The sequence below is a fragment of the Sapajus apella genome, unplaced genomic scaffold (genome assembly GCF_009761245.1).
Source record: "Sapajus apella isolate SASKATOON/1434 unplaced genomic scaffold, GSC_monkey_1.0 scaffold42, whole genome shotgun sequence".
In the NCBI taxonomy this organism is placed as follows: domain Eukaryota; kingdom Metazoa; phylum Chordata; class Mammalia; order Primates; family Cebidae; genus Sapajus; species Sapajus apella.
In genome coordinates this window covers 14963745-14991513 of record NW_022436982.1, presented here as the reverse complement: position 1 = coordinate 14991513, position 27769 = coordinate 14963745, and the positions used below count along the sequence as shown (strand labels likewise).

The 27769-nt window shown below is 40.3% G+C and overlaps 1 protein-coding gene across 1 annotated transcript in view; it reads left to right on the top strand.

Annotated features, from left to right (window-relative positions):
* ADAMTSL1 (ADAMTS like 1) overlaps positions 1-27769 on the top strand; it is a 423754-nt gene that overhangs the window by 256200 nt on the left and 139785 nt on the right. Inside the window, 1 exon segment of the mRNA XM_032300230.1 lies at positions 12014-12224. Within this exon segment, the coding sequence (XP_032156121.1) occupies positions 12014-12224 (211 nt within the window).

The window sequence follows — 27769 nt, the reverse complement described above, 5'->3', positions numbered from 1 at the left end:
CTATTTCTAAATAAGGTTACATTCTGAGGTACTAGGAATTAAAATTTTAATATGTCTTTTGCAGGAACACAATTCAATCTTTAATAGAGATAAATACTTAGGTTTGTAGGGTTTTACTGAGGAATGCCACCTACAAATCAGTAAATGATAGAGACATTTATGGCCTGATTGGATGAATGCCAAATAATTTTCTTAACTCCAAAACACTTGATCCTAAATCTTAAGTGTCTTATGGTCTACTTGGGATGATAACCAGGGGAAAAAACATTCAAGTAAGTATAATTGTGGCAGATTAGATGCTGTAGCAGTTTACTTACAACAGCTGTGTAGTAAGCATTGTGAATGTCAATGGCAGTAAATCCAGTAGAATTGCAAGGAGGGTACAGTTGATGTGAGCTGGGATGGTGAGGGAAATCTTACTGGAAGAGGAAGGGCTTGAATCAGACCTTGATCTTGAGGTAGGAACATAGAGTCAGGAGAAGCTGGAAGCAAATTCACAGATGTGAAAGAGAAACATGGGAAGCCAACAAGTAGCTGAGACTGGCTGAAGCTCACTCTGTGTAAAGGAGGTAATTCTAGAAAAGAAAAAGGGTCATTTAGTGGAAGGCTTTGTGTGTGAGGATGCTAATCAATTACTATAAATAGAGACAAACTGGAATAAAACCCAAAAGATGGTATTAGAGAGAGAAGAAACACAACAGATGACACCATTCATGATCTAATGATGACACCATTCAAGATATCATTTCTTCTATGATCTTGACCACAAGGAGAACAACCCTGAAACTATTTCTAACAAGAAACTTCTACCTAGAAATCTAGAGAAACTACCTAAAACATCAAACTCCTGGGAGTAAAAGTAACTTTGCAGATCATCTACCCTACTAACTTGTTTCTCAAGAAGCTCAAATCTGAATTATAAAAGCCAGCAGGAATTCTAGCTCATTTTAGTGTGCTATCACCTAGAATCAGAAAATGGGAACTAGAGCTTCAACGTTGTTGTTGTTGTTGTTTTGAGACGGAGTCTCACTCTGTCACCTAGGCTGGAGTGCAGTGGTGCAATCTTGGCTCACTGCAACCTCCACCTGCTGGGTTCAAGCAATTCTCTACCTTAGCCTCCCGAGTAGCTGGGATTACAGGCATGCCCCACCACAACCCGCTAAGTTTTGCATTTTTAGTACAGATGGGGTTTCGCCATCTTGGTCAGGCTGGTCTTGAACTCCTGACTTCATGATCAACCTGCCTCAGCCTCCCAAAGTGCTGGGATTACAGGCATGAGCCACCACACCTGGCCTAGAAGTTTTAATTAAATCAGTCTGTGTGTAGGTGAACAGGCACATGAGTATTTTTGGACAGTGGAATGTTATAGAAAAATGTGTTGGAGTGAGGCAAGGCTGAAGACACCTTATGTAATTGGAACTGGTTCTGGTGTTATTCTGCTGTTTGGCATGCTCTGTAAAGGAAGTAGGTTTAGATGTAAATGACATGCTCGTAATGAGATGGTAAATGTACATCTTGCCGCAAGTGCCTTTTTTCAAGAGCTATTCACTAATTTACAAAATAGCAAAGAAGGCTTGACAAGAGTCATATGTAATGTTGGTAACCTTGATTTGATTTTTTTAAAATTTATTTTAGAGATTATTTAGAAGGTGTGGCAAATTGGCATGGCCAAACTCTTTTCAAGTAGAAATGAGTGCTTTGCCACTTCAGGTGTTTGGTAATCTTGGCTATCACTATTTTTGTGGAGCCAAAACCTCACAGCATGCAGGCAGACTTCCAAGAGAAGTGTGGCTGTATCTGCTGTTTCCTGAGACATGCAAGTTACTATTTGATAGACAGCCCCAATTCTCATGGTATGATTTATCATACGTTTCTGGTTAATTTTTGGCCTTCAAACATATTTTTGCTCTCTAATACCTAACATCTCCTTTGATCTTTTACTTTATTTTTTTTTAGGTCTCTTTTAAGGGTTTTTTTAGAACACAGTGGTTGTAAGTGAGGAATAGCAAATCCATCTGTGATCCCAGGGTATAACTGCTTTTCTGACCTTGTCTATCTCCTTCTCTCTGTAACCCTTCGTGATTCACTCCTCCAGTCCTTAAGAGACTTAGCAGGGTAGAAGAGTAACCCAAATGCCCATCCTGACTTTGGGAAAATCCCTTGTTTCTCTGAGCCTCAGCTTGCTTGTCCATAAAATGGAGATGGTAATGCCTGCTTGCTTACTTCAGAGTTAGGAGGATGAAGTGAGATAACATAAACAGTCTTTGGGAAGTACAATTGATCAGGTAAATGCAAGTAGTTATAAGCACCACACTGCACATTTACTGAACTCTTGCCATCCTCATGGTTTAGCCAAGCAGTTTAGCAATTCACTCCTGTTACCTAACATTGTTTGCTGCCTCCTGGGCATTTGTTTGCTTTCTCCATCTTTGCTGAAAGCATCTTGAAGGTGGCAAGCATGGTTTCTACTTCTGGATCTGTCACAGTGCTTAGCAATGAATGTTTAAATGATAAGCTAAGCTGGATGTGTCACAAACGCCCTTCTCCTCAGTCTCTAAAACCTATGATTACTTTCTCTGACTGACTTTAGGAAGCTGCCTCACCTACTTACTTGTTTCCTATCCTCACAATAATCATCTCTGCATTCAACAAATATTTACTGAGCATGCAGTAATAGTTCACATTGGCTAATAGTTGTAGAGCCCTGCATCTGTGCCAAGCACTGGGCTTCACCCTTTACGTGGAGAGTCTGGCTTCAACCTCATAACAACCCTGGGAAGTAAGTGTTGCCATTATTCCCATTTTAAATATGAGTAAACTGTCAAGTAACTTTCCCAAGAGTATTCATCTGCAGGGTGGCAGAGCACTATTCATTCACAAACAGTCTGATCATAGAGCGTGAGGTCCTACATTATGCCTCAGTATCTGGAGCATTTCTTCAGTCTTCTGCCTTTCGTATAGTTGACGTTTTTGAAGAGTACAGGCCAGTTACTTTGTAAAATGTCTTTCCATGTGTGTTTGCTTGGTGTTTTCTGGTGATTTTTGAATTTTTGACAGACATAACACAGAAGTGTGTTATGTTCTCCTTAGTACATCGTACAGGAGACAGATGATGATGATGTGCCTCATTACTGGTGACATTCACTCTTATCACTTGGTTAAGATGATGGTCAGCCAGGTTTTTCCACTGTAAAATTAATAAATATGTAGCACTTAATAAGTAACAAAGGAGTATTTTGTAGGGGATAATATGAGCTAAGTAAATAGCCTGTTCATCATTAACTTTTGACCCACCAGATTTAATATCGATTGATGATTACTGCCTGAGTCAATTATTATTATGATGGTTGCCAAATGGTAACTTTATAAATTCTGTTATTCCTTCTAGATTATTAATAGGTATTCTACAGTAAGGTAGTTTTCTCTTCTCTCCTATTTATTTATTTATGAATATCCCCTTTGCTCAAAGGGTTAAAATCTGTTACTGTTGAATTGTCCCAGACAGGACCAGCAAAAGCCCTTTCAAGCTGGCCTCTATGTCCTTTTGACATATACCCCATCATTCTTTGAGCACGTCTCAATTTTCATGTACAACATACTATTTCAGGTTCATTTTTTTTTCCATTTATTTATTTTATTGCATTTTAGGTTTGGGGGTACATGTGAAGAACATGCAAAATTGTTGCATTGGAACACACGTGGCAGTGTGATTTGCTGCCTTCCTCCCCATCACCTACATCTGGCATTTCTCCCCTTGCTATCTCTCCCCAGCTTCCCACCCCCACCGTCCCTCCCCTGTTTCCCCCCAACTGACCCCAGTGTGTGATGATCCCCTCCCTGTGTCCATGTGTTCTCATTGTTCAACACCCGCCTGTGAGTGAGAACATGCGGTGTTTGATCTTCTGCTCTTCTGTCAGTTTGCTGAGAATGATGGTTTCCAGGTTCATCCATGTCCCTACAAAGGACACGAACTCATCGTTTTTGATGGCTGCATAATATTTCATGGTGTATATGTGCCACATTTTCCCTATCCAGTCTATCGTCGATGGGCATTTGGGTTGGTTCCAGGTCTTTGCTATTGTAAACAGTGCTGCAATGAACATTCGTGTGCACGTGTCCTTATAGTAGAACGATTTATAATCCTTTGGATATATACCCAGTAATGGGATTGCTGGGTCAAATGGAATTTCTATTTCTAGGTCCTTGAGGAATCGCCACACTGTCTTCCACAATGGTTGAACTAATTTACACTCCCACCAACAGTGCAAAAGTGTTCCTATTTCTCCACATCCTCTCCAGCATCTGTTGTCTCCAGATTTTCTAATGATCGCCATTCTAACTGGCGTGAGATGGTATCTCAATGTAGTTTTGATTTGCATTTCTCTTCAGGTTCATTTTTTATTCTCCCAATTCCTGCCCAGAAGTCAGCTATTTCTACAGGAACTGATTCCTTTTAGTGGAGAATGGTATTTAGAACCCAAGAGCTGGGTACTTGATTTGCTTGATGCTACTGGGATGTCATCACTTCTAGGCCTTTCAGAGAGAGCTAGGAAATACTGTACACACATATATATATATATATAGTTGTATATACTCATTTATATCGGTTAATATATCTGTGTCTATCCATCTATTAAAAACCACGAGTTCATACTGCTTGCAACACCAGTTCACTTCTACTAGATTTATCTTAGTCTTTCCGCTTTGCATATTTGTAGCTCTCCCCTCTGACAGTAAGAAATCTGGCTCCCATTATTTTTATATATTTATGTATTTGTTCAATCCTTCCTGAGTATTTGACTCCCAGCCATCCTGGCCAAGTACTGAACCCCCCTCCCAGGCCAGTGGACCACTGCCCACAAAACCTCATGTTAAAGTTTAGTCCCTACCAAGTGGAAGAGGAATGGAAGGCAGAGGAAGTTAAGGCCAGTTCGAAAGTTCAGCTGCAGACCTGCAGTGCCCTGTTGCCCACAGGGAGCAAAGCGGAGCCCTGGACATACTAGCTCCTCACTTCCACTGAAAGCTTAGCTTGACTCCAGTGGAGGTTTTTAATCAGACAAAGTAAGGTGACCAGAGTCACATTTTTGAGAGACATTTTGGTGGCTGTGGGCTAGGGATAAACTGGAAACGGAGATGTAGAGATAAATTGGGGGCCACTAGTGAGAATCCAAGAAACTGAAAGTGGGATGCATCCCGGACACTGTATGTGCCCTCCTTAGGCTTTCTAGAGTTGGCACACGGTGCGGCCTGCTTTATCCTTAGCAGATTGCTGTCCGCCTCCTGACCTCAGAGGCATTCTAAGGGAAACAAATATCTTTGGAAGACAAGAAGATCACAGGATGCAAGCGTTGGGCAGAAATGTCAAGCTAGAGGGTTGCACACAAGTTTAAAGAATACTTCTAACCAATAACTTCAGTTTACAATAACCTCAGCTTCCTCCAAACCAAAACTTCACTTTAAATTTCGGAATAAAGAAACAAGTCTACTTTGCTGCAAAAGTGGAGGTAAAAGAAGGTTCTTAGGGCATAAGAGCTCAGGGTGGGGAGGGTCTGCCATTAGAAATTATGAACATTTATACCAGCAGCAAACAATGAGTTGCTGGAGGCAACAGTCATTACCCTCTCTGAAAGAGTGGAGGAGAAAAACCTTGGCAACTCACATAATGAGCCTTTGTCCAAAGGAAGGCAAAAAAAATTCCTCCTTTTGTATAGCTAATACAAACACAAGCTGCCAAGAAGGCCCAACCACCGTGGGTTCTTGATTGCCTATATTAACTCTGATGGCCGCCTTTACAAAAAGCTAACACGTCTTGGGGAAGACCACACTCCGCCTTTGCCCATTTGGCTGCCAAGTATATGGCTGCTTTACTGAAATAACAAATGCTAGTGGATTCATGACCCTGGGTGGTATCAGTGTGTTTGTTTCCATTATTTAGAAATAGATCTGTCATTTTGTCATTCGTCACTTTCTGAAACTGTAAGCACCAGGAAGCCCAGCATTTGCCACTCAGGTCTATTAATACTTTGTTCTACTGGCCTTAAGAGAGAGTATGATATAATAATTAGGTATGCAGGAGCCAGGCCATCTGAGTTTGAATGCTGATTCTCTTGTTTACTAGCTGTGTGACTTTGGACAGGCTACTTAACCTCTCAGAGCCTCTGTTAGCTCACCCTGTAAAATGGGGAAACTTATAGTACTTTTATCACTGATAAGTAAGTCAATGTATGTTCCCATGTCTTGGGTAAGCTAAGTCCTGGGCTCTGCTGAGACCTCAGCGAATGAGGCTCGGATCATGCAGAACTGAGGCTCATAAATCCACAGAATTGGCCCTGTGATGAGGAGCAGCCCCATTCTCAGTGCCTTTGTGTGCATGTCATGGCGGCCTTGGGTTTGGCACAGGTGGCATGGCATTGAGGGATACCCAGCAGTGGGCATTCCGGGCCATGATTTGACTTTTCCAGGCCTCAGCTCCTGCTTGTTAAAATGGAGAGGATAATAGTACCTACCTCATGAACCTGTGGAGAGGAATAAAGGGGGTAATGCATTTAAAGCAATAGGCCAGAATCTGGCTCATTTAAGTGCTATATAAATGTTAGTATTACTATTATTATTGGCGACCATGTGTGATGTCAGCTGGATTGTGGTCACGTCACTGTTTATAGCTCATGCATGGCTAAGGGTGTTCTGCGCAGCCCAAGTTCAGGGACTGGCCAGAGTGACAGGACCACAGTCTAGTAGGCTAGACTTTGGGCAGAACTCCAACACTGCCCAGGAAACAAAGTGGAAATTAGGAAGCAAAGTTGAAAGCTTAAAACCCAGTTAAAAGGACAGGCCAATCCAGGCACACTTGACGCTGGGCAAAGGGCAGAAAGACTAATTCCAGCCATTAAGGTGGAGGGAGACCCTCTGTCTCCTGTCTGCCCTTCGTCAGAAATCAGTCGCTCAAGGACTGGGCAGGGTCAAGCCAGGAGGGCTTCTGCTGTGATCTGTCAGCTCATGGAGCTTTTCCTGCAAGCAGGTTTTGACAAAAGGGACAGAAACATGGAGAAGAAGGGCTCAGAGGAAAGAAAGCAGTATAGTAAAAGAATGCTGGGGAAACCAGCCTCCCAAATATTTTGGCCAAGAGCCCAACCATGAAGCTCAACACCTGAAGCCTAGGAGCTGAAGGGAACCATAGCAATCATGTTTACCACCCTCCTTATCTTGGGACACAATCCTTTAGCCAAAACCACTGGGACAGATGTGTTTCAGATTCCAGAATGTTTTATACTTTAGAAAGATGTTAGGATTACCAAGACATAAATTGTGTAACACCCCTAGCAATTTTCTGGGGAAAAACACTGTAATCCACCAGGCTAATCTTGCTGCAGGAAAATGTATAAATATTTACACAAAGTGGGATGCAGCCTGTCAAAAGCATATTAATTCAGGTCCAGTTTGCCATGAAAAGAGTTTACACCACACTGAAGGAAAATGTGTGGTGTTGAGAGCTCCTGGGACCTTGAAGTTGGGAGTGAACAGTTGTATAAAGGGCACAGCTAAGATGTCCACCAGCCATGTGACTCATCCAGAGGTGCACACATAGTTCACTGCAAATTCAACTCAGTTTTCACTGCATACTACTGAACATCTGCCAGGTCCCAGGCACCATGCTCAGCACTGAGGTTCTGTCATGTATTCATATTCAGGGCTGCTGCATCAAAGTACCACAAACCAGAGGGATTAAAACAACAAAGTACCACAAACCAGAGGGATTAAAACAACAGAAATTTATTGCCTCGCAGTCGTAAAAGCTAAAATCAAGTTAAAAATCAAGGAGTCAGCAGGACTATACTCCCTCTCAATCCTGTAAGGAGAGTCCTTTCTTGCCTTCTGTAGTTTCTGGTGGCTCCTGGCACTCCTCAGCATTTCTTGGCTCGTGGATACATCACTCCAATCTCTGCTTCTGTTGTCACATGGCATTTTGCCTGTGTGTCTGCCTCTTTTCTTATAAGAATACAGTCACATTGGAGTAAGAGCTCACCCTACTCTAGTATGACTTCATCTTAAGTGATTACATCTACAGTGACTCTACTCCCGTGTAAGGTCACATACTGAGATACTAAGGGTTAGGTCCCCAACATACATTTTTTTTTTTTTTGGAGACACGGTTCAACACATAACAAGTGGTAAACCAAAATAGACCTAGCCCCATGCCCTCATTAAGCTAGCAGTTGAGTGGGGAAGTCAGATTACAAGTATGTTGAGAATTTTCAAATGGGAAAGTATTAATGGGACCATACAATGAGAGAATTTTACCCAGTTGAGGGTTTCCTCCCGGAAGAAGTAGCATTTTAAATGGAAATGAAAAAATGAGTAAAAGCCAAGCAAAGAGGGAGAGAAGGCACTAACGCCTTCACTCTCTGATGCCTAGACCAGAGCCCCCTCCTCCTTGCACTGGGCTTCTGTAGAAGCCAGGCCCCAGAACCCCAGGCAAGGCCTCTCGGTGTCTCATAGACCACCACTCATAGCCAAGCTTGCCCCCAGGCTGGCTCCTCCTGGCCTGCAGTTCCTCAGAAACAGCCAAAGGCACAGAATGCAGGGATTAGGGCATCAGCACCCAGCAAGACCCAGGCCCACAGTTGCAGCCTCTCTGCAGGAGAGAACATTTATGTTGTTGCTTATTGTTGCAGTTTATTCTCATTGCTCTATATAGTCTTGTATGAAGATGTCATAATTTTTTATTCATTCATGTGTTGGGGAGAGTCTCTGCTTTTTCTTTTTTGGCCTAAGTTGATTAAAATATTTTTGACCCAGAATCAGCAGTCTTTAATATACAGATAGCTTCTGCTGACCTCCGTCCTTGAGAATGCCGTGCACTTTTAGCAGGGCAGGCAGATATGTCTGTTTCGTGAGTTTCTCTGAGCAGTGCTCAGGTGGCCTCATGGCTGCCAAAATGTCTCTGCTTCAAGATCCCAGGGGCCAGAAGTGGTGGCAAAGTTTGGGGAAATGAGGATGTAAAGCCTCTATTTTGATGAGTGTTAACCTTGGGACAGCATTAGCTGTGTAGGCAGCTACTTTATGAGACATACAAAGAAGGGTCACCAGCATTGGCCATGGCTGTTAGATTTTGTTTTATACCCACAACATTTTAGCATTTCACTTAAGAGTAGAAAGAAAACCTTTTTTGAAGCATAATATGTATAAGAAAAGTAAACACAAATCTTATGTGTTCACTTGGTAATTTTTCGTAAAATGAACCCAGATCCAGCATCCAGATCTACAAAACACCCCAGAAGCCCTCCCCACAATAGCCCTCTTCTAGTTTTTACCCACCAAGGGTAGCCAACATCCTGGCTTCTAACACAGTGGAATAGTTTTGGCTTTTGCGCTTATATAAATCACAGAGTATGAGTTTTTGTGTTTGCGGCTTTGTTCCATCGATTTGATGTTTGTGAGATTCATTTATGTTGTTGCTTATTGTTGCAGTTTATTCTCATTGCTTTATATAGTCTTTTATGAATATATCATAATTTTTTATTCATTCATGTGTTGATTAACATTTGGGTTTTTCCAGATTTGTGCTATTATGGACAGTGCTGCTATGGATATTCTTGCATATGTCTTTTGATGAACATATGCAAATTTGGGAGAGATATATACTTGTATTGGTTGTCTATTGCTACAAAACAAATTTCCCTCCAAACCTAGTAGCTTAGAATGAAAGTAAACATTGATCCCCTCTCACAGTCACAGTTCATGTGAATGAGGAATTTGGAGGCAGCTTGGGCAGGCATTTCTGGCTTGAGGTCTTTCCTGAGGTTGCAGTTATCTAAAGGCTAGCTTGGGGCCGAACGGTCTGCGTTCAAAGTAGCTCACTCACATGGCTGGCAAGTTGATGCTGATTATTGGTGGGGAGGCTGCAGTTTTGCACATGAACTTTTCTTAAGACTGTATGGGTATTCTCATGGCATTGTGGCTGGCTTCCCCACCACCATGAGTGGGCAAAGAGAGAGCATCAAATTGGAAGCATTATCCCATTTTTTATCTAGCCTTGAAAGTCACATAGAGTCACTTCTGCCTCATTTCATTCATTAGAAGTGAGCCAGCAAGTCCAGCCCATACTCAAGACTCTGCCTTTAGAAGGAAGGCATGGCAAATAATGTATGAATGTATCTTAAAACCAGTAACGCCACAACATCTTAAAGCTTAGAATTAACTTAAGCTAAGTGTTTAAAAATAAGTTTACAGAAATTTATACAAGGATCTGAAAGAGATATATTTAACCTAGCTTCTCCTCTTCTATTCATTTAAAACTTTGCAAATGTTCACAGGAGAGTTTTTAAGGTATTTTTGGAGATAGCATGGTACAGTGGAAAGTGCAGAGCCAGAAACAACCAAGTCTGAATTCTGGACTCATTACTTACTAATGATGGGTATTTGGACAAGCCAGCCTCTTGGATTCTCACATTCCCTCAACTGCAAAATGAGAATAATCAATAGAGCTTATCTCATATTGTTCTGGAGGTAATTAAATGAGATGATATGTTAAAGTGCCCTCTATGATGGTAGGTTTCATCGATTTGCTCATTTATCAGGCATTTATTAGCCTAAAAGCTGCTCTGATGGACCCTGTGATTGATACAAAACTGACTCAGATGCAGACTCTACAACAGGAGGTCTGTACTCTAGTAGGGCCCTTGACAGGTGGAATAACCATAATACAGTTGAGAAAATGGTCATTGTGGAGCACGTGTTGATACAGTGTTTTAAATATAGATCATATTTGGATATGTAGAAATGAAAGACATTTTGAGGGGCAACAAAAGGGCAAAAGATATTCCAAATTAGGAATGCAACTTGCATAAAGACACAACTAGAAAACCATGGGGCATAAATGGAGAAAAACAAACAGGTTATTACAGATATGGCTAACCTTAGTATAGATGAAAGGAGGTAGTGGAAACAGGTTGGAAAGTTAGTTACATGTCAGAGCAGTAGTAAGAGATTGAGCGCATACGCTTAGTTTTACAGTCTGATGAAAAACATTTAGGTCAAAAAATTTTCAACAAACTTTCAGGACAAAAGTTTGGTGGGACTAGCTGCTAGAGGATCTACTTAACATGCTTTTCTTGGCCAACTCCTGTTTGTAAAATCTTTGTCTTCAGATTGTAAACAGAATTTTCTAAAACTGATCTTTAGAGGATGCTTCTGACTAAGAGCCTGAGCAACTGAGCTTTGTCCTTATCATTCCCAGTTTGGAAGCTGCATCTGCAGGAAAATTCAGTGGGATTGTTTTTATAGGCCCTTAGCTCACTATAAATGTACTTCTCAAGACGTGGCCCTTTGGAAATGGCCAGTCTGTGCACTCAACTCATCTGCATATTTGTCTGCTACATCTAGATAATGAGCCATTCTCTTCACTTACTTCCCCTCAAGAAGACTGATCGATTCAGCAGCTTTCACTTCTGTTACATTATCCAGTCCCAGGCACTGATGATATTTAAACATAAGACAGAGACGTTTCTATGCAGTGATGGAACTTTGAAGGAAGTCGGAGCCCATGACCTTTTACTTTGAAGCCAAAGAATTACAAGCATTAAATTTTCAGTCTTGCTAAGAATGGGAGCTGGAGAAATTAGCGGAAAGTCCTCTTTAAGCCCCACAATTCAGTATGTGGTGCCCAAAGCCTTTATGTACTCAATCTGTGTCTCTTCTAGCATTCCTCTCTTATTTTGATGACGTTTATATGTCCTATCAGAATGGACATGGTTGTAACCATTATTGGTGATTTTGTAGATAAAAATTGGATATTCCATTTTATCTCCCTCTTTGCTTTAATATAAATGAATTCTAGAGCGTTAAGGGAGAGGATAGATGCTAGGCTTAGGATGGAGCTGCCAGCTGATCTTGGGCTGGCACTTCCCATATTCCCAGGTAGGGGTTTTTACTCCATTAGCAACATTGGAGTTCATGGGAAATGTTCTCTGCACAGGTACTGAGGGTGACCTTTTCCTCTCTGATTTCTTCTCAGGTGGGAAATTGGCAAGTGGAGTCCATGTAGTCTCACTTGTGGGGTTGGCCTGCAGACCAGAGATGTCTTCTGCTCCCACCTACTTTCCAGAGAGATGAATGAAACAGTCATCCTGGCTGATGAGCTGTGCCGCCAACCCAAGCCCAGCACAGTGCAAGCTTGTAACCGCTTCAATTGCGCCCCAGCCTGGTACCCTGCACAGTGGCAGCCGGTGAGTTCTGAGGTTACTCAATATTGGAGCTTGTGTTTGCAACAGTGATTCAAAAAAGGGATGCTCTCTCAGAGTGGTTTTGTCCAGGGATGTTAAAGGATGTTTAAGGTCTGCTGATTTCTGCCTTTTTAGTATGCCACTAACCTGATTTAAATCCAGATCTTTTAATAACAAATATCATGCTTTTTCTACTGTATCACACCTCAGTGACCTCCAAAAGCAACTCAGATGACCCATCTGTTAACCTGAGCATATTTATGATGAAGCAGTCACTGAGCAAAGGAAATTTAAAAAATAAAAAAAATAAAAAGACAATGTGGTAGGCTTTCCATAAAGCTAAATTTGTTCTTAATTTATACCCTTTCTAGTTTTTTTGCTGTTTAAAATTCAAAGAAATAAGGGTAGTAGGCAATGATTTTTTTAGCATCATTACTTAGCAAAATAAGTAGTTAGAAATGCTGAGCCAATTCCAAATATTTTTATTTTCCTGGTCCTATGAATTCCAAAAGTCTGGGAACCATCGTTTCAAAACAGCATTGACAAGCTGCAGCCCTCAAGCTAATTCTAGCCTGCATCCCTTTTTTTTTTTTGTAAATAATATTTTATTGGAACACAGTTACACTCATTATTTTACATACTGTCTATGGCTGCTTTTGCACTACAAGGGAGAATTGCATGGTTGTGATAGAGAACATATGGCTCATAAAGTCTAAAATATATGCTATCTATCCCTTTGCAAATAAAATTTCTGATCTTGCACCAGGCATACATAATAATAATACTAACACAACTATTTTATCATAATTTTCTATCTAAAAATAAAATGCCTTTATCAAACTTTAGGTAAATAATCTTTTTGCATGCTTTTAAAAACACAGGATTTTAGGTTGATTGCATAAAATTTTATTTTGCAATTTGTTCCCTATTAGGACATAAGACACAGCTTTAAAGGGACAACAAAGGTCACAAAAAGTAAGCATGAAAGGTGGAGGGGACATACATCTTTGTTTCACTGAGACAGTTTTTTCACCCTCAGAAGTGTCCCATTTGGGTGATAAATGATGTGGTCATCAGTGAAGAAGGAGAGAGGATGACAGCTCACACACTCTTGCCTTGCGCAGAAGGGGCTCCTGTTTCCAGGCAGGAGCCTGTGGCCTCCTCTGTGCTTTTTCCTAGTCAGTTAGGAGAGCCGCTTCTTTCTCCTTGCTCCTTGCCCGTCTTGGAGCTGTGGTTTAGTAAAATACTCAAAGAATCAAATCCTGGCGAGTAAGCAAAACACAAAATATGAAGCCTCTGGTAACAGACATTAAATATATATTTTCTTTTCAAGCTTAAATGTATATGGCTAAGTTTAATTCCATGCTACTATGGATGATTTGTAGAAGTTAAGAGAATGTCATATATTTTGAACACCAATACCGGCACTTAAGAAATATGTATTATCGCACACCTAGTTGAAGTAAATCCTCACAATAATTCAGTAAAAAGTAGGTTTTATTAGCCTTATTTTAGGCTTCAGGAAACTGAGGCAAACACAGTTAGCAAATTTAGGGTTGGCCATCAACTCAGCTTATGTGACCCTTTCCACTCTACCAAACCCATGTGTACGGCTACAAGGCCTTCAGGGGTTAAACATGAGCACTTTTGTTTTACAGATGATGTAACTTTGGCCTAGATATAGGCTTGCTTAAGATCATAAAGCCTGGATCTGATTTCTAGTGCGATTATACTACCTTACCTCTAATTGAAGTGAGTCTGTGACCTTAAACAGCATCACTAACCTATGCCAATCCTAATAAAAGGTGAGGAAGCATCTCAAATCAACCTCCACTGTTGAAATTGTTAAGTCCCCATATTATTAGTAGCTTGTTGCTATTAGGTACATAGATTATGGATAAAATGTTTCCTGAATGATGAAATGAATGAATAGATGAAGAATATTTCTTATGGGTCCTGAAAATGCTGGCTTTACATCTTACTGATTTTTTTTTAATAGTTATAGGTCTTAATATTGTTCTAGCCTTGAATTGAGTGAAACATCAATGCCTTTTTGATAGCCACACATGCTGCTAAATAATGATGTTGACTCATGAAGGCTTTTCAGTTTTTCGGCCACAGCCACACATACGACCTTTTTTTTTTTTTTTTTTTTTTTTTTTTTTTTTTTTTGGTCAATTGCCACTGCCACTACCTGTATGCCCAGCATCCCTATTTGAAACAGTGGACTTCCAAAGAATCACTTATTCTTTAATTTTCATCTACCTTGGGCCCGTGAAGATAGGAATTTACTTTGAAAGCTTTCCTATTTCCTTCTATTGTGGAGAAGCCTTTGAGGATGAGTCAGGTTTCAGTCCATTTTTCAGGTTGGGAAACTTAGTAGTAAACAAGTGTTTGAAGTTCATCCAATGAATCAGTAACTACAGTTGAATAGGACCTTTAAAAAGTCTCTTCTTTCACACCTGAGACCCAATAATTGTGAAAAATAGTCAAACATAACAAGAAATAACATAGAGTGTGAAGGTCAGCAGTGTTTCTACCGTCCAGAGACAGCCCTTGTTAATGATTTGGTGCACAGGGTCTGTTTGTCCAAGATGGAGAAACCCCATCTCTACTAAAAAAAAAAAAATACAAAAATTAGCCGGGTGTGGTGGCACGTACTTGTAATCCCAGCTACTTAGGAGGCTGAGGCAGGAGAATTGCTTGAACCAGGGAGGCAGAGGTTGCAGTGAGCTGAGATCGTGCACCCAGGCTGGGTGACAGAGCAAGACTCTGTCTTGGAAAAAAAAAAAAAAGAATATTTGATCACTTTTAGGAATCTCTAAACCTGGAGTAAATAATAGACCAATTCATCTTACATTATTTACTAGAATCCAACTTCTTACGTTCCGTTGGGAAAAATTAGCTAATGCTGACTGCTTGTGAAAAGAAACCATTGTTTATGCTGTGTGATTCAATAAATCCAGAGTAACTTCAGGGGTCCCTGGGCTAGTTGGCTGTGGTTTTAGAACCCAGCTTAGTTAGGACACCAACTGTTGACAATCCATTGCCTGGTTAGCCCTGATTCGTCAACAGTTCTTACTGGGAAAGGGAAACTTGGCATACACTCACGTTCGTCTTTTCCATTTAGAAAGGATCTGCCAGAGAATAATGCTGAGGTCTCCAATCCTTACACCCAACTTACAGCCTCTTTCTTAAGAAAGAAGAGGAGATGGGGGGATCGCATGTTTCATTTAAAGGAATACAGATAACAGCCTGATAGACACTAGGGTTTGAGGGGAGAAACTCTCTCATCACTGTGTGAACACAGAGTTATCACTGACTTGATGTGTATGTTTTTTTTTCTGGGGGGGGGAAAAACATAAATTATGTAAATTGTCATCTGTCAGATAGGAATGTAAACTTCTTTGTTCTTTGTAGAGCATTAGTCTGACAAATGGCAAATAGCCAACGTTTACACATTCTGCAGGTCCGGAGAGGACCTAGCATGGAGTCCAAGTGTTGATGTTGAAATTTTGTTTTAGAAACAATTAAGCAGAAATGAAGCAGAAATCTAATTCTAGCTTCGGTTGTGAGGGGGCCGTGTTTATTTCAGTTCTGCCTGTTGTTTAGTACACTGTCCTTTGCTTTTCATCTCTGGTCTGTGGGAAGGAATCATTTCATATTTATCTTTACCAATTTATTAATAGCTTTAATATCTTGTTAGTTTGTATTTAGATGGCTTTTGAACACTTACTTTTCTGCACATTAGTCCTCGGCATCTTCTGTAATTTATTAAATACACACATCATCATCATCATCCTCTTCGATGTTGGTTTTAAGTGACTTACTGTACACCTCATGAGGGATCATATCACATGGGTGAGTTACAACAGCATAATTGAGAATCAGTGTTACCTATACCACAGCTTAGTCTCAAACACTTTGATCATGACTGTCTACTGCTAGGATTTTTCTCCGTGACTCTCAAGCCAGTACATGTCTTCTTCAGGCCTTCATCCCTCTGTGCATCCACCCCTACCCTGTCTCCAGGCATGGCTCTCCCATCCCTGCTCGTACACTCCTCTGCCCACCTACCATTTCCCCCTCCCCTCTGCTGATCAAGGCCCAGCAGACAGCCTCCCTCTTCTGCAGTGTCTCCTCTGTAATCTTTCTACACTGAAGCCACATCATGTTCAGGGAAACACAGCTCACTTAACCACGTGTTACCTGCTCAGGTGCTTTCTCATGACTTCTGAGCTAGACCACAAGGTCAATGAAGGCAGAGACCAAGTCTCAATGAGACCCCATAACACCCAGGACACACCTGCAAAGCACTGGGTTTGGTGCTGGGAAGGTACATGCCCATTCTCCTGGTCTCATTTATTGAGCACTTGCTACGTTTCAGGAGCTGCTGCTTTTTATGACAGCAGCACTTTCTCTGTGTTCACAACAGCTCTAAACACTTTACATATTCAGCTCACTTAATCCTCACTGTCCTATGTGATTGCTACTATTATTGTCCCCATTTTACATGTGAGGAACCTGAAGCACTGTGAGCTTAATTGGAATTTGAACATTCTCTATTAGACCTCATTTGCTGCACTTGGCCTCCCTCTTTTGAGCCTCATGGCGACCTAGTGAGGAAATCAAGTCACAAAGCTGGTAGATGCAGAAGGGGGCCTGTGTGCTTCAAACTCATTTTCTTTTCCACTATGCAGTGTGGCTTTCCCAAGATGTCTTTACCATCTGCTCTTAACTATTAAATTCTGAAGAAATCTGGTAACAGTCCTAAAATCAGCAGTTTACAGAACACTCGGTATTTGTTGCTTCTATCCAGGACAGTTCTGTGTGTTGGCTTCCTATTGCTGCTGTAAGAAATTACCACAGACTCGGTGGCTTAAAACAACAGAAACCCACTATCTTATAGTTGTGAAGATCAGACGTCCCAACTCAGTCTCACCTGGCTAAATTCAGGGGATCAGCAGTCCTGCCTGCCCTCTGGAGATCAAGGGGAGGATCTCTGTGTCTTTTCTGGCTTCTACAGGCCACGTGCTTCCTTAGCTCATGGCCCCTTCCTCCATCTTCCTCCCACGGCTAACTCTGTCCCTTCATCCTCTCTGACTCAGACCCTCCTGCCTCCCTCTTCTGAGGACCACTGTGACTACCTCAAGCCTACCTGGATAATCCAGGATCATTTCCCCCTCTCAGGAGCCCTCATCACATCAGTAAAGACCCTTTTACTGCACCAGGTCACGTGTTCACAGGTGCCAGGGATCAAGATGAAAATGTCTTCAGGGGCCATTGTTCAGCCCACCACTACCTGCTATATTGTGGGCGAAGCACTTAGTCTCCACTAGCACGAGCTCCTTGAGATTGGGAACCTGTCTTCCACTACCCCTTTGCCTCTCTATATCTAATCTATCAATGTATATGTCATATGCATCAATATTCCTTCATTTGTTTTTGTTCTAAAAATTAAATTGAAACAAGGAATTAAAAAAAAAAAGATGCTGAAGGTTAAATGAAATGAATTGGTCCACTTTGAAACATAATATATATTTCTCTGTATTGCATGTGTTTTATGTTCAAGATTGTGTCCACCCAACTGTACATACATATTGCACACATCTGTGCAGAGACAAAGAATTGCTGCAATCTCTCTGTCCTCCCCTGGCTTAAAACTGTGATCGTGTTGCCATTTCCCACTAAACCTTTCTTAATCTGGGTTACAGTTCAAAATGCCTGCAGTTCAGCTGTGTAAAAAAGCATATGAGGGAGGAGTCCCTGCTAGTGATATGAAGCAAAAGAGAATTTTAATGATAACTATAAATGCCTGAATTAAAATTTTCATTTTCTAGTTTTAAACACACAAACATATATGCAAGCAAAGACAAAAATACCTTTGGTTTGGATTAGAGGACTGAATTCTGGCAGAGTCACATAGTAATCAGTGTTGTTATATTCCAGTGACTAAAATATAAATCTACAGAAGTTAGAGGCTATATTTATTTAAAATTTTCTGTCCCAGGGAGGAAAAAACTCTTAGGATGTTTATCTCATTTTCAATAGCGTATTTCATAAGGAAATGGATACTTGATCTTATCTTTAGAGGCAGCAATAAACATGGCAAAACAAATCGAAAGTCCAGCTTTACGTGTGATTGTTTTTGTTGTTATTTATTAGCAGAAAGCTCTTTGGCATAATTGCTCTTACCTTGATGGGTGTGCAGCCCATCAAACCATTGCTTCACACCATAACAAGAATATGAAACCCCAAAGGTACAGTGTGCACCCCTTGTACTTCCAGAGTTAAGAAAGCTTAACTGAGACTAGATGAACAAGGGAATTCTTTTCTTTTTCTTTCTTTTTTCTTTTTTTTGAGACAGAGTCTCTCACTGTCACCCAGGCTGTCGTGCAGTGGCACGATCTCGGCTCACTGCAGTTTCCGCCTCCTGAGTTCAAGCAATTCTCCTGCCTCAGCCTTCCTAGTAGCTGGGAATACAGACATGCGCCATCACGCCCAGCTAATTTTTTGTATTTTTTAGTAGAGACGGGGTTCTCCATCTTGGCCAAGCTGGTCTCAAACCCCTGACCTCATGATCTTCCTGCCTGGGCCTCCCAAAGTGCTGGGATTACAGGCGTTAGCCACTGCACCTGGCCAAAAAAGGGAATTCTAATACCCAAAATGGTTGAAGACTTCTTTTCTCATTTCAATAATTATGTTTAGTAAGTGAGATTTCAGTTCTCATTTTTCTGTGTTTCTCTAGGCCTAATTCAGTTTGGCTCAGCTATGACCTCGACTGTGTACATAGCACTGTATCCAGCTGCCTTTGGGCTCCCTCAATCTCACACGTCGCTGTTACCTCAAACTCCAAAGGCCTAACACCAAGCTTGATCCACACCTGCCTGCCACCCCTTTCCCCACTAACCTAGTCTTTCTTCATTGATAGTTATTGTGTAGGTGACACCAGCATCTGTCCTGCTTTTTACTTGGAAACTGGAGCCTCATGCATCCATCACACTTAGTCAACATCTGTACACTGTTTGATTCCACCTTCGATATCTCCTCCATCACTCCCTTCCTTTCTAATCCCTCTCCTTACAATCAACTCATTAAACCCTTGCAAATGGCCTTTTACTTGATTACCTCCCTGTATCATCTTGCCTAACTTTCATCTACTGTTTCCTAATCTGGCATTGATGATTCTTACTACAGGTTCTCTCTTCTAGCCTTTAAAATATTAATAGGCACTGGGAACCCCTAAACAGGGTTATGGTATGCAGTGTTACATAGACGTATTTGAGCAGGAAGTCCTTTCTCCATGGCATACCTGTTAATACCTCACGAAGCAGTATTGTTTGGAACTTATTGGCCTATGCTGCCTGAGTCATTTTCTACAAATTGGATCATGTACTCCTACTTTGAAACCCCTAATGATACCCCATGGTTTTAAGATTATGTCCAAAGGCACTTCACCATGTGCCCCTAATCTGATCTCTCAGAATAATTTTCCACCTACTTTTCTTCATGGGCCCAGCAGTGCACTGTCAAAGGACTGCTCTGAGTCATCGGAACATGCCATGTCCCTTCACACCTGAGTGCATGCACACAGTCTTTGACTATGCCAGCATCCTCATCTCCCTGGCAACTGCTCACGTGTCATTGCTCACTAGAGCTTCCCCAGTTTTTCCATATTTAATTGCACTCTTTGTTGTATTCCCTTTTTGCAAAACTGATCACATTGTATAGAAGTTTTTCTCCCTCACTGGACTGCAAATACCTGAGGCTTAGTAACCGTTTTTTATAAATCCCCAGCATCCAATACAGTGCCTGGCACTCAGTGAGTACTCAATAAATGTTTGGTGAAAGAATGAATGAGTGAATGAAGAAACAAATGAAGTGAGTTGGAAGTTGTAAGCAGAGTGCAGAGTGCATATGTTAAACGGAAGTTAGCCTTAGAAACTAAACATAAACGTCACTTTGTATTGGGTTCTATAATATTAGTAAAAGTATCAAGGAAATCAACTCAGCTCTATGTAAATTAAACTACCAAGATGAAACCGAAATTTCAATACCGGCAGAATTTATTAATGTGCTTATTATGGGAAAATCTTTAAAAGTACAGGACACTTGAGCCATTGTATTTTTTGTGTAGAGACGTAATTGTTTTCCTTATTATGTATTTTTTACTTATAAAAATGAACCCATGACCTCATATCGTAAAACATGTATGGCAGCAGATACAAGCAATATAAATAATATTTTTGTAATTTATTTTGCTTATTGCATATATTTAAAAATAATACCCCTTACTGGAGATTTATCTCTTTATACTAGAATATCATTTTGAATGATGACTCATAAAGGCAAACATGTTTTATTTGATTTCATTAAATCTCTCTTGCCATTGCTCCTTTGGAAACATTTTCTTCTTTGCATCCTGTCTCTTGCATAAGAACTCTCAGCTTCACCAGGTAATCTTAGCACATTCACAAAGTCATCATAGACTTTAGAGCCTTGACTCCTTTGAAATTTCATCTTCTACAATTTTACAAAATTTCTAAAAATACCTTTCATCAATGCAAACACACTGAAAAAAATTTCAGAACACAGACAGACAAGCATTTAGGAGCAAAATCCCTGACATTTACTCAGCCACATGGCTGCCTCCCATACTTGGAGCATTAGGGTCTCCAGCAGAGCACGTACCATCACTGGCTGAAACCCACTACTGCCTTACTATGAAGCAGCTTCTGGCTAACGATAAAACAGCCTGATAAAAGGTGGATGATCAGCCCATCAGCTGGATGCTTGTTTTACATCTTTTTAACATCTGGATGTAGAGCTCTTTTGCTCATCCAATCATCAATTCAACAAACATTTATGAAGTGCATGCTGTTTGCCAGATACTCTACTAGGCTATGGGGAATATAAAGATGAATGAATTCCCTTTCCTCAAAAGACCCATAATCCTGTGTGCATACAAGGAGGCAGGGGAAAATAGTAGACACATAAACAATGAGCCCTTACAGAAGAGATAAGATACTCTTCTAGGTCAGGGTGGGTGGGGGTTGATTTATTTGCCAAAATGCAGAGGGGTTGGAGGAGGTTTAAATAAAGATGTGGCCTTTTAAAAAGAAATACCTAGTTTAAATTAATTTTTGTGGGTACATAGTTGGTATATATATTTGTGGGTACATGAGATGTTTTGATACAAGCACACAATGTGAAATAAGCACATCATGAAGAATGGGGCATCCATCCCGTCAAAAACGTATCCATTGAGTTGTAAACAATCGAATGACACTCTTTATTTTAAATGTACAGTTATTGACTATAGTCACCCTATGGTGCTATCAAATAGTAGGTCTTATTCACTCTTTCTAGTGTATATTTTTGTACCCATTAACCATCCTACCCTCCCACTCAGCCCCTCACTACTTTTCCCAGTCTCTGGTAACCACACTTCTTCCACTCTCTGTGTCCATGGGTTCGATTGTTTCGTTTTGATTTTTAGATCCTGTAAACAAGTGAGAACACGCAATGTTTATCTTTCTGTGCCTGGCTTATTTCACTTAACATAATAACCTCCAGTTCCATCGATGTTGTTGCAAATGACTGGATCTCATTCTGTTTATGTCTGAATAGTACTCCATTGTGTCTGTGTACCACATTTTCTTCATCTGTTCATCTGTCGATAGACACTTAGGTTGCTTCCAAATCGTAGCTATTGTAAAAAATACTGCAACAAACATAGTACAGCATGTATCTCCCAGATACACTGATTTCCTTTTTTGGGGGGTATACCCCAGCAGTGTGATTGCTGGATCATACGGTTGCTCAGTTTTTACTTTTTAAAGGAACCTCCAAACTGTTATCCATAGTGGCTGTACTAATTTACATTCCCACCAAGTGTATAAGGGTTTGCTTTTGTCCACATCCTTGCCACCATTTATTATTGCCTGTCTTTTGGATAAAAGCCATTTTAACTGGGGTGAGATATCTCACTATAGTTTTGATTTACATTTCTCTGATGATCAGTGATGTTGAGCACCTTTTCACATGCCTGTTTGTCATTGTGTCATCTTTTGAGAGATATCTATTCAGATCTTTTGCCCATCTTTTGATTGATTTTTTTAGATTATTTTCCTACAGAGTTGTTTGAGCTCCTTATGTATTCTGGTTATTACTCCCTTGTCAGGGTAGTTTGCAAATATTTTCTCCCATTGTGTGGGTTGTCTCTTCACTTTATTGATTGTTTCCTTTGCTGTGCAGAAGCTTTTTAACTTGTGATCCCGTTTGTTCATGTTTGCCTATGCTTGAGGGGTATTGCTCAAGAAATTTTTGTCCAAACCAATGTCCCAGAGATTTTTCCCAGTGTTTTCTTGTAGTAGCTTCTTTGTTTGAGGTCTTAGATTTAAGTCTTTAATCCATTTTGATTTAATTTGTGTATATTGAAAGACATAGGGGTCTATTTTGATTCTTCTGCATAGAGATATCCAGTTTTTCAAGCACCATTCATTGAAGAGACTGTCTTGTCCCCAGTGTAGGTTCTTGACACCTTTGTTGAAAAAAGAGTTCACTGTAGCTCTGTGGATTTGTTTCTGGGTTCTCTATTCTATTCCATTGGTCTGTATGTCTGTTTTTATGCCAGTACCATGCTATAGCTGATACTGTAGCTCTGTAGTATAATTTGAAGTCAGATAATGTGATTCCTCCAATTTTGTGGGTTTTTTTGCTTAGGATAGCTTTGACTATTCTGAATCTTATGTGGTTCCACATAAATTTTAGGATTGTTTTTCTATTTCTGTGAAGAATGGTTTTGGTATTTTGATAGGGATTGTATCGAATCTGTAGATTGCTTTGGGTAGTAAGGATACTTTAACAATATTGATTCTTCCAATGCATGAATATGAAATATTTTTTCAGTTTTTGATGTCCTCTTCAATTTATTTCATCAGTGTTTATACTTTTCATTATAGAGATATTTCGCTGCTTTGGTTAATTCCTAGTTTTTTAATTTTATGTGTGGATATTATAAGTGGGATTACTTTTTTAATTTCTTTTTTACATTGTTCACTGTTGAACATAGAAAAATGCTGATTTTTATATGTTGATTTTATATCCTACAAATTTACTGAATTTAAATTTATTAGTTCTAATAGTTTTCTTGTAGAGTCTTTAGGTTTTTCCAAATATATCATCTGCAAACAGGATAATTTGACTTCTTCCTTTCCAATTTGGATGCCATTTATATCTTTCTCTTGTCTTATTGCTCTAGCTAGGACAAGTAGTGGCCTTTGACTTAGACCTTCACGCATATCGTGGAAGTCTCTGGATGAACAGAGAGCTGGCAGGCATTGCTCATGGACTGAATGACATGATCAAAAGCCAGAGCAGAGAAGGTGTCTGTGTGCCCAGGAAAAGGGACATTGTCCACTGTAGCTAAAGCATGGGCACATGGCAGTATGTCAAGGAATGGGCCGGAAAGCTCCATGCAGATCAAAGTGAAGGGCATAGTCAGGAGTCTAGACTTTATCTTCTTACCATTGAGAATCTCCTAAAAGTTTTATGTATATATCAAATTTTTAAATGAAAATGTTTAAAAACTTTTTCTGCAGCTGTTTTATCATGTTGTTACAGACCTATATACTGTCAGAGGTCTGTGCCTTAAATCAAGTCCTAGCTGCAAACTGATAACCCAGTTGTGTTATTTTCAGTGAATGATCACTCTATAGTACAGTTTTATTATTTTGACACCCTTGAAATAAGACAAATTATTTTCGTTATTTACTTCCTCAATTTTAAAGAGAGAGAAAATTAACCTACATTTTTTCTTTATTGCCAAATTCACTAAGAAACTCTAAGTGAACAGCTTGAATCTGTAACTCTCCTTATTTAGCTACTTGTTTATTTTGGAGCATTTATTCAAATCGAATAGAAGCCTATGTGCCTCACAGAATATTTAGAAAAAGAAAACTTCAGCCACCAGGCATTGAGGAGATCCGTACTCCTACAAATTCAGCATCAATAGTGGAGTACCTAAAAATGTCAATCACTAGGCAACAGAAACTTTGAGAGCATGTTTTTTTATGTCTGAAGGACTCAGTAGGATCCATGAGGAATCTGAGTGTGAATTATAATCAAAAGATTAAATGAAAAGTGGCTTGATGTCATTTTGAGGTTTAGGAGATAATAGTTTTATGAACCAGCCATTATTTCTCTCAGAGAAAAAAGTACACTGCATTTTCAACAGTGTAAATATTTATGGATCATATCAAAACATCATATACTCCCAGAATTTATTATAAAATGTCACTCTATTCAGCTCATACCCTGACCACTTCTTTACTGGAAAACAAATCATTAATTTTAAAAGAAGGAAATGAAGAGAGCATGTGTAAGAAAGAAAACTAGAGATGGATTAATTCAATCCTAATGCTTTTTATTTAAGATGTATGAACATACTGGGGAAAAGTTTTAAATGAAGTTCCCAAACACTTAATATGAGCAACAACAGAAGCAAAACCTCTTCCTTCTTAGAGCTAATGGTCTAAATGGGTGGTAATTGCTGAAAGTATCAGAGCCATTTTAAAAAATAAAATGAGGTAATGGGATAGACTTCTTTGGCTACTCTAGGTAGGAAGGTTAGGGATGGCCTCTCCACACAGCTGAGAATGGAATTGAACCTGGATTATTCAAGAGACTCAGCCACATGATGATGTAAGAGAAGAATGGTGCAGGTAGAAGAGCAAATGCAAAGACTCTGTGGGAGAAACAAGCTTGACCGTTTGAGGGGCAAAACAACAAAAAACAAGTCTGTCTGGAGTATACAGGGAAAGGAGGGAGTCAAAAAAGAAAACAGAGGTGCACAACGCTTCTCTTGCTCATTGCTATGTATTCCCCTACATAGAACCATGCTTGGCTCATGATTGGCACTTAATACATTTATGTGGAATGAATTAATAAAGTTGGAAAGATTTAAGCTAGACAATGTCTAAGTTCCACTAGGGCAGGAACCAGAATGTGTAGTGGTTTGCAGGGCAGGGTTAGAGGAGTGTAGATTTTTTTCTCATTGCAAGGGAAAGTCTTTGGAGTGTTTTAAGCATGGAAATTGTGCATTCACATTTATACTTTGAAAACATCACTCTTGCTACTGTGTAGAGAACACAGTGTAGAGAAGACAATATGGGGTTTCCAGCAGGAGGAAGGAGCTCTTTTTAAATGACCACATTTGAGTGTACCGTCTATAGCCTGCTGGAAACGCTGTATCTTAATCCATTCCAGCTGCTAAAACAAAATACCATAGGCTGAGTAGCTTATCAATGACAGAAGTTTATTTCTCACAGTTCTGGAGGGTAGAAAGTCCAAGGTCAAGGTGCTGGAAGTTTCAGTGTCTGGCGAGAAACCTCTTTCTGGTTTATAGATGGTGCTCTCTGGCTGTGTCCTCACATGATGGAAGGGGCAAGGCAGCTCTCTGGAACCTCTTGTATGAGGATATTCATCCCATTCTTGAGGGTTCCACCCTCAAGACCTAATCACCTCCCACATGTTCTCACCTCCTAATGCTATCACCTTGGGAACTGGGATTTCAGCATGTGAATTTAGGGAGTGGCAGGGAGGACACAGACCTTCAGACCAAAGCACCAGTAAAAGGCAAGAGATGATGGATTATGGTATACTGATTTATTATTTATTTTAGAAGTACAGCTTACATGTTTTGTAAGTAAACCTGATCTTATTTGGCCAAGAACTGGGTGCCAGGGGAAGGGTGGTAAGAAAAAGGGAAAACTTGAGGGCTTAAGTTTTTGCCCTGGATGTGGCACAATTAAATGAATGGGGAAGACTGAGAGAGAAGTAGGTTGGGAATGAGGTTGGCGGGGCAGCATTAAAAGTTCCATTTTAGGCATGTTTAAATCAAGATGCCTATTTGTATTTAAGTGGAAATGCTGAGTAAGCATAGAGGAGAAGTCAGAGCTTAAAATTAAAATTGTTGATTTATCAGCACAAACTTATTTCTTTCTGACAATTGTGGTTTCAGAAAAATTACATAAAGTTCATGGAAGAATCTTAGTAATTCACAGAATGGAAAGTATTGTTGAGAATATAGTCGCAAAATTTGGCAAATCCTTAGGAGTCAGTAATCCACGTGGTTGTCTACTTATAAAAAGAATGAACGAATAAGAAAAGTTTATAACTAATCTGATTATAATATAACTGGTTGGTTTGATGTGAGAATTTGACAACAATAAGAGAAGGTCGAACCTAAAAAATTATGCAAAAGACTGTAAAACTAAATTTAAAACCTTAGTTATCCATAGCAACAGGAGGAATATTCTAGTTAAATGGAAATCTTAGCCACTAATTTCAGTTTCTCCCAAGTACCAACTTCAATTCAATGCTACAAATTTTTATTAATAACATTCACAGGAGGCATTATTCTAGGCAGTGTGGGTACAAAATGAGTTAAAGAAGTGAAATCCTTTAATGTCTTATTAAATCGCTACTAAATTAGAGCTAAAATTTAAATTTGCTTCTTCAATACATGAAAAGTCCACAGAGTCACTGAAATGAGCCACAGAGAAGACAAAGGTTTAGGCCAGTCACTTGAATCATTAGCTCTGAGACCATAAATTTTTTTCTTAATCAATCTAGAAAAGCCCTTAGAAGGAGCTGGTAGGACCTGTGACAAGTGACAAGTGGTCTAGCTTCATGGCATCGCCTAATAGCTTTGTTCAAATGTTGCCTCTCAGAAATCAAAGAGTTTAGGGAGAACATATTTCCAGGGTCACCAGAATTTAGATGAATTACTTTAAATTCTGCTTCCCAACCTGAATCATGGGCTGGCTCTTGCCAGTCAGGGATAGTCGCAGGAGGGAAAGCTAAGAATTGAATTGCAAAGCCCAGGTGTGTGAGAGAGTAAGACCAGGCTCTTGGGAGGCTTAGTGCTGATCAGGCTGAGAGCCGTCCTCATGAAGCAATAGTCAGATTACTCCACACTGGGTCTGCAAGCACACAGGAGTTGCTTCTCTCCACAGAGGAGGGAAGCTGAGTTTGGACTTGTTGTCCAGCTGTGCCCAGAGCATGGTGTCCAGTAGGAGCTCAGTAAATGTTGTGATAAATAGCAAGAAACCAATTCTAGCCCCTGTGTGGCCTTCACTGGGTTGCTTACCTCTCTGAGCCTCAGCTTTTTTTTTTTTTTTCCGTAAAGTGGAAATAAGACCTAGCTTGTAGGTACCTGGAACCCACCTCCTAGAATTTCTGATTTGCTGGGTCTGAAGTGAGGCCCAGGCGTCCGTACTTTTTCAAAGCTCCCCAGGAGACCTTGACGTGCATGCAGGGTTGAGACCACTGAGTAAGAAGGTGAAAGCTGGGCTGCAGTAATGTTCTGACTGTACACAAGGACACTGGTATCACCTCATAATCTTGACTGCCGGCAAAAAACCCCAGAGCCATGCTGGGTACAACTCACTAAGCAAAGACCACCGTGGGTTCTGAGAGGGGCACTCCTCCAGCAGAGCAGGTCCTTGAGCACAAACTCTCAGGCTTTCTAAACCCAGGCTTGG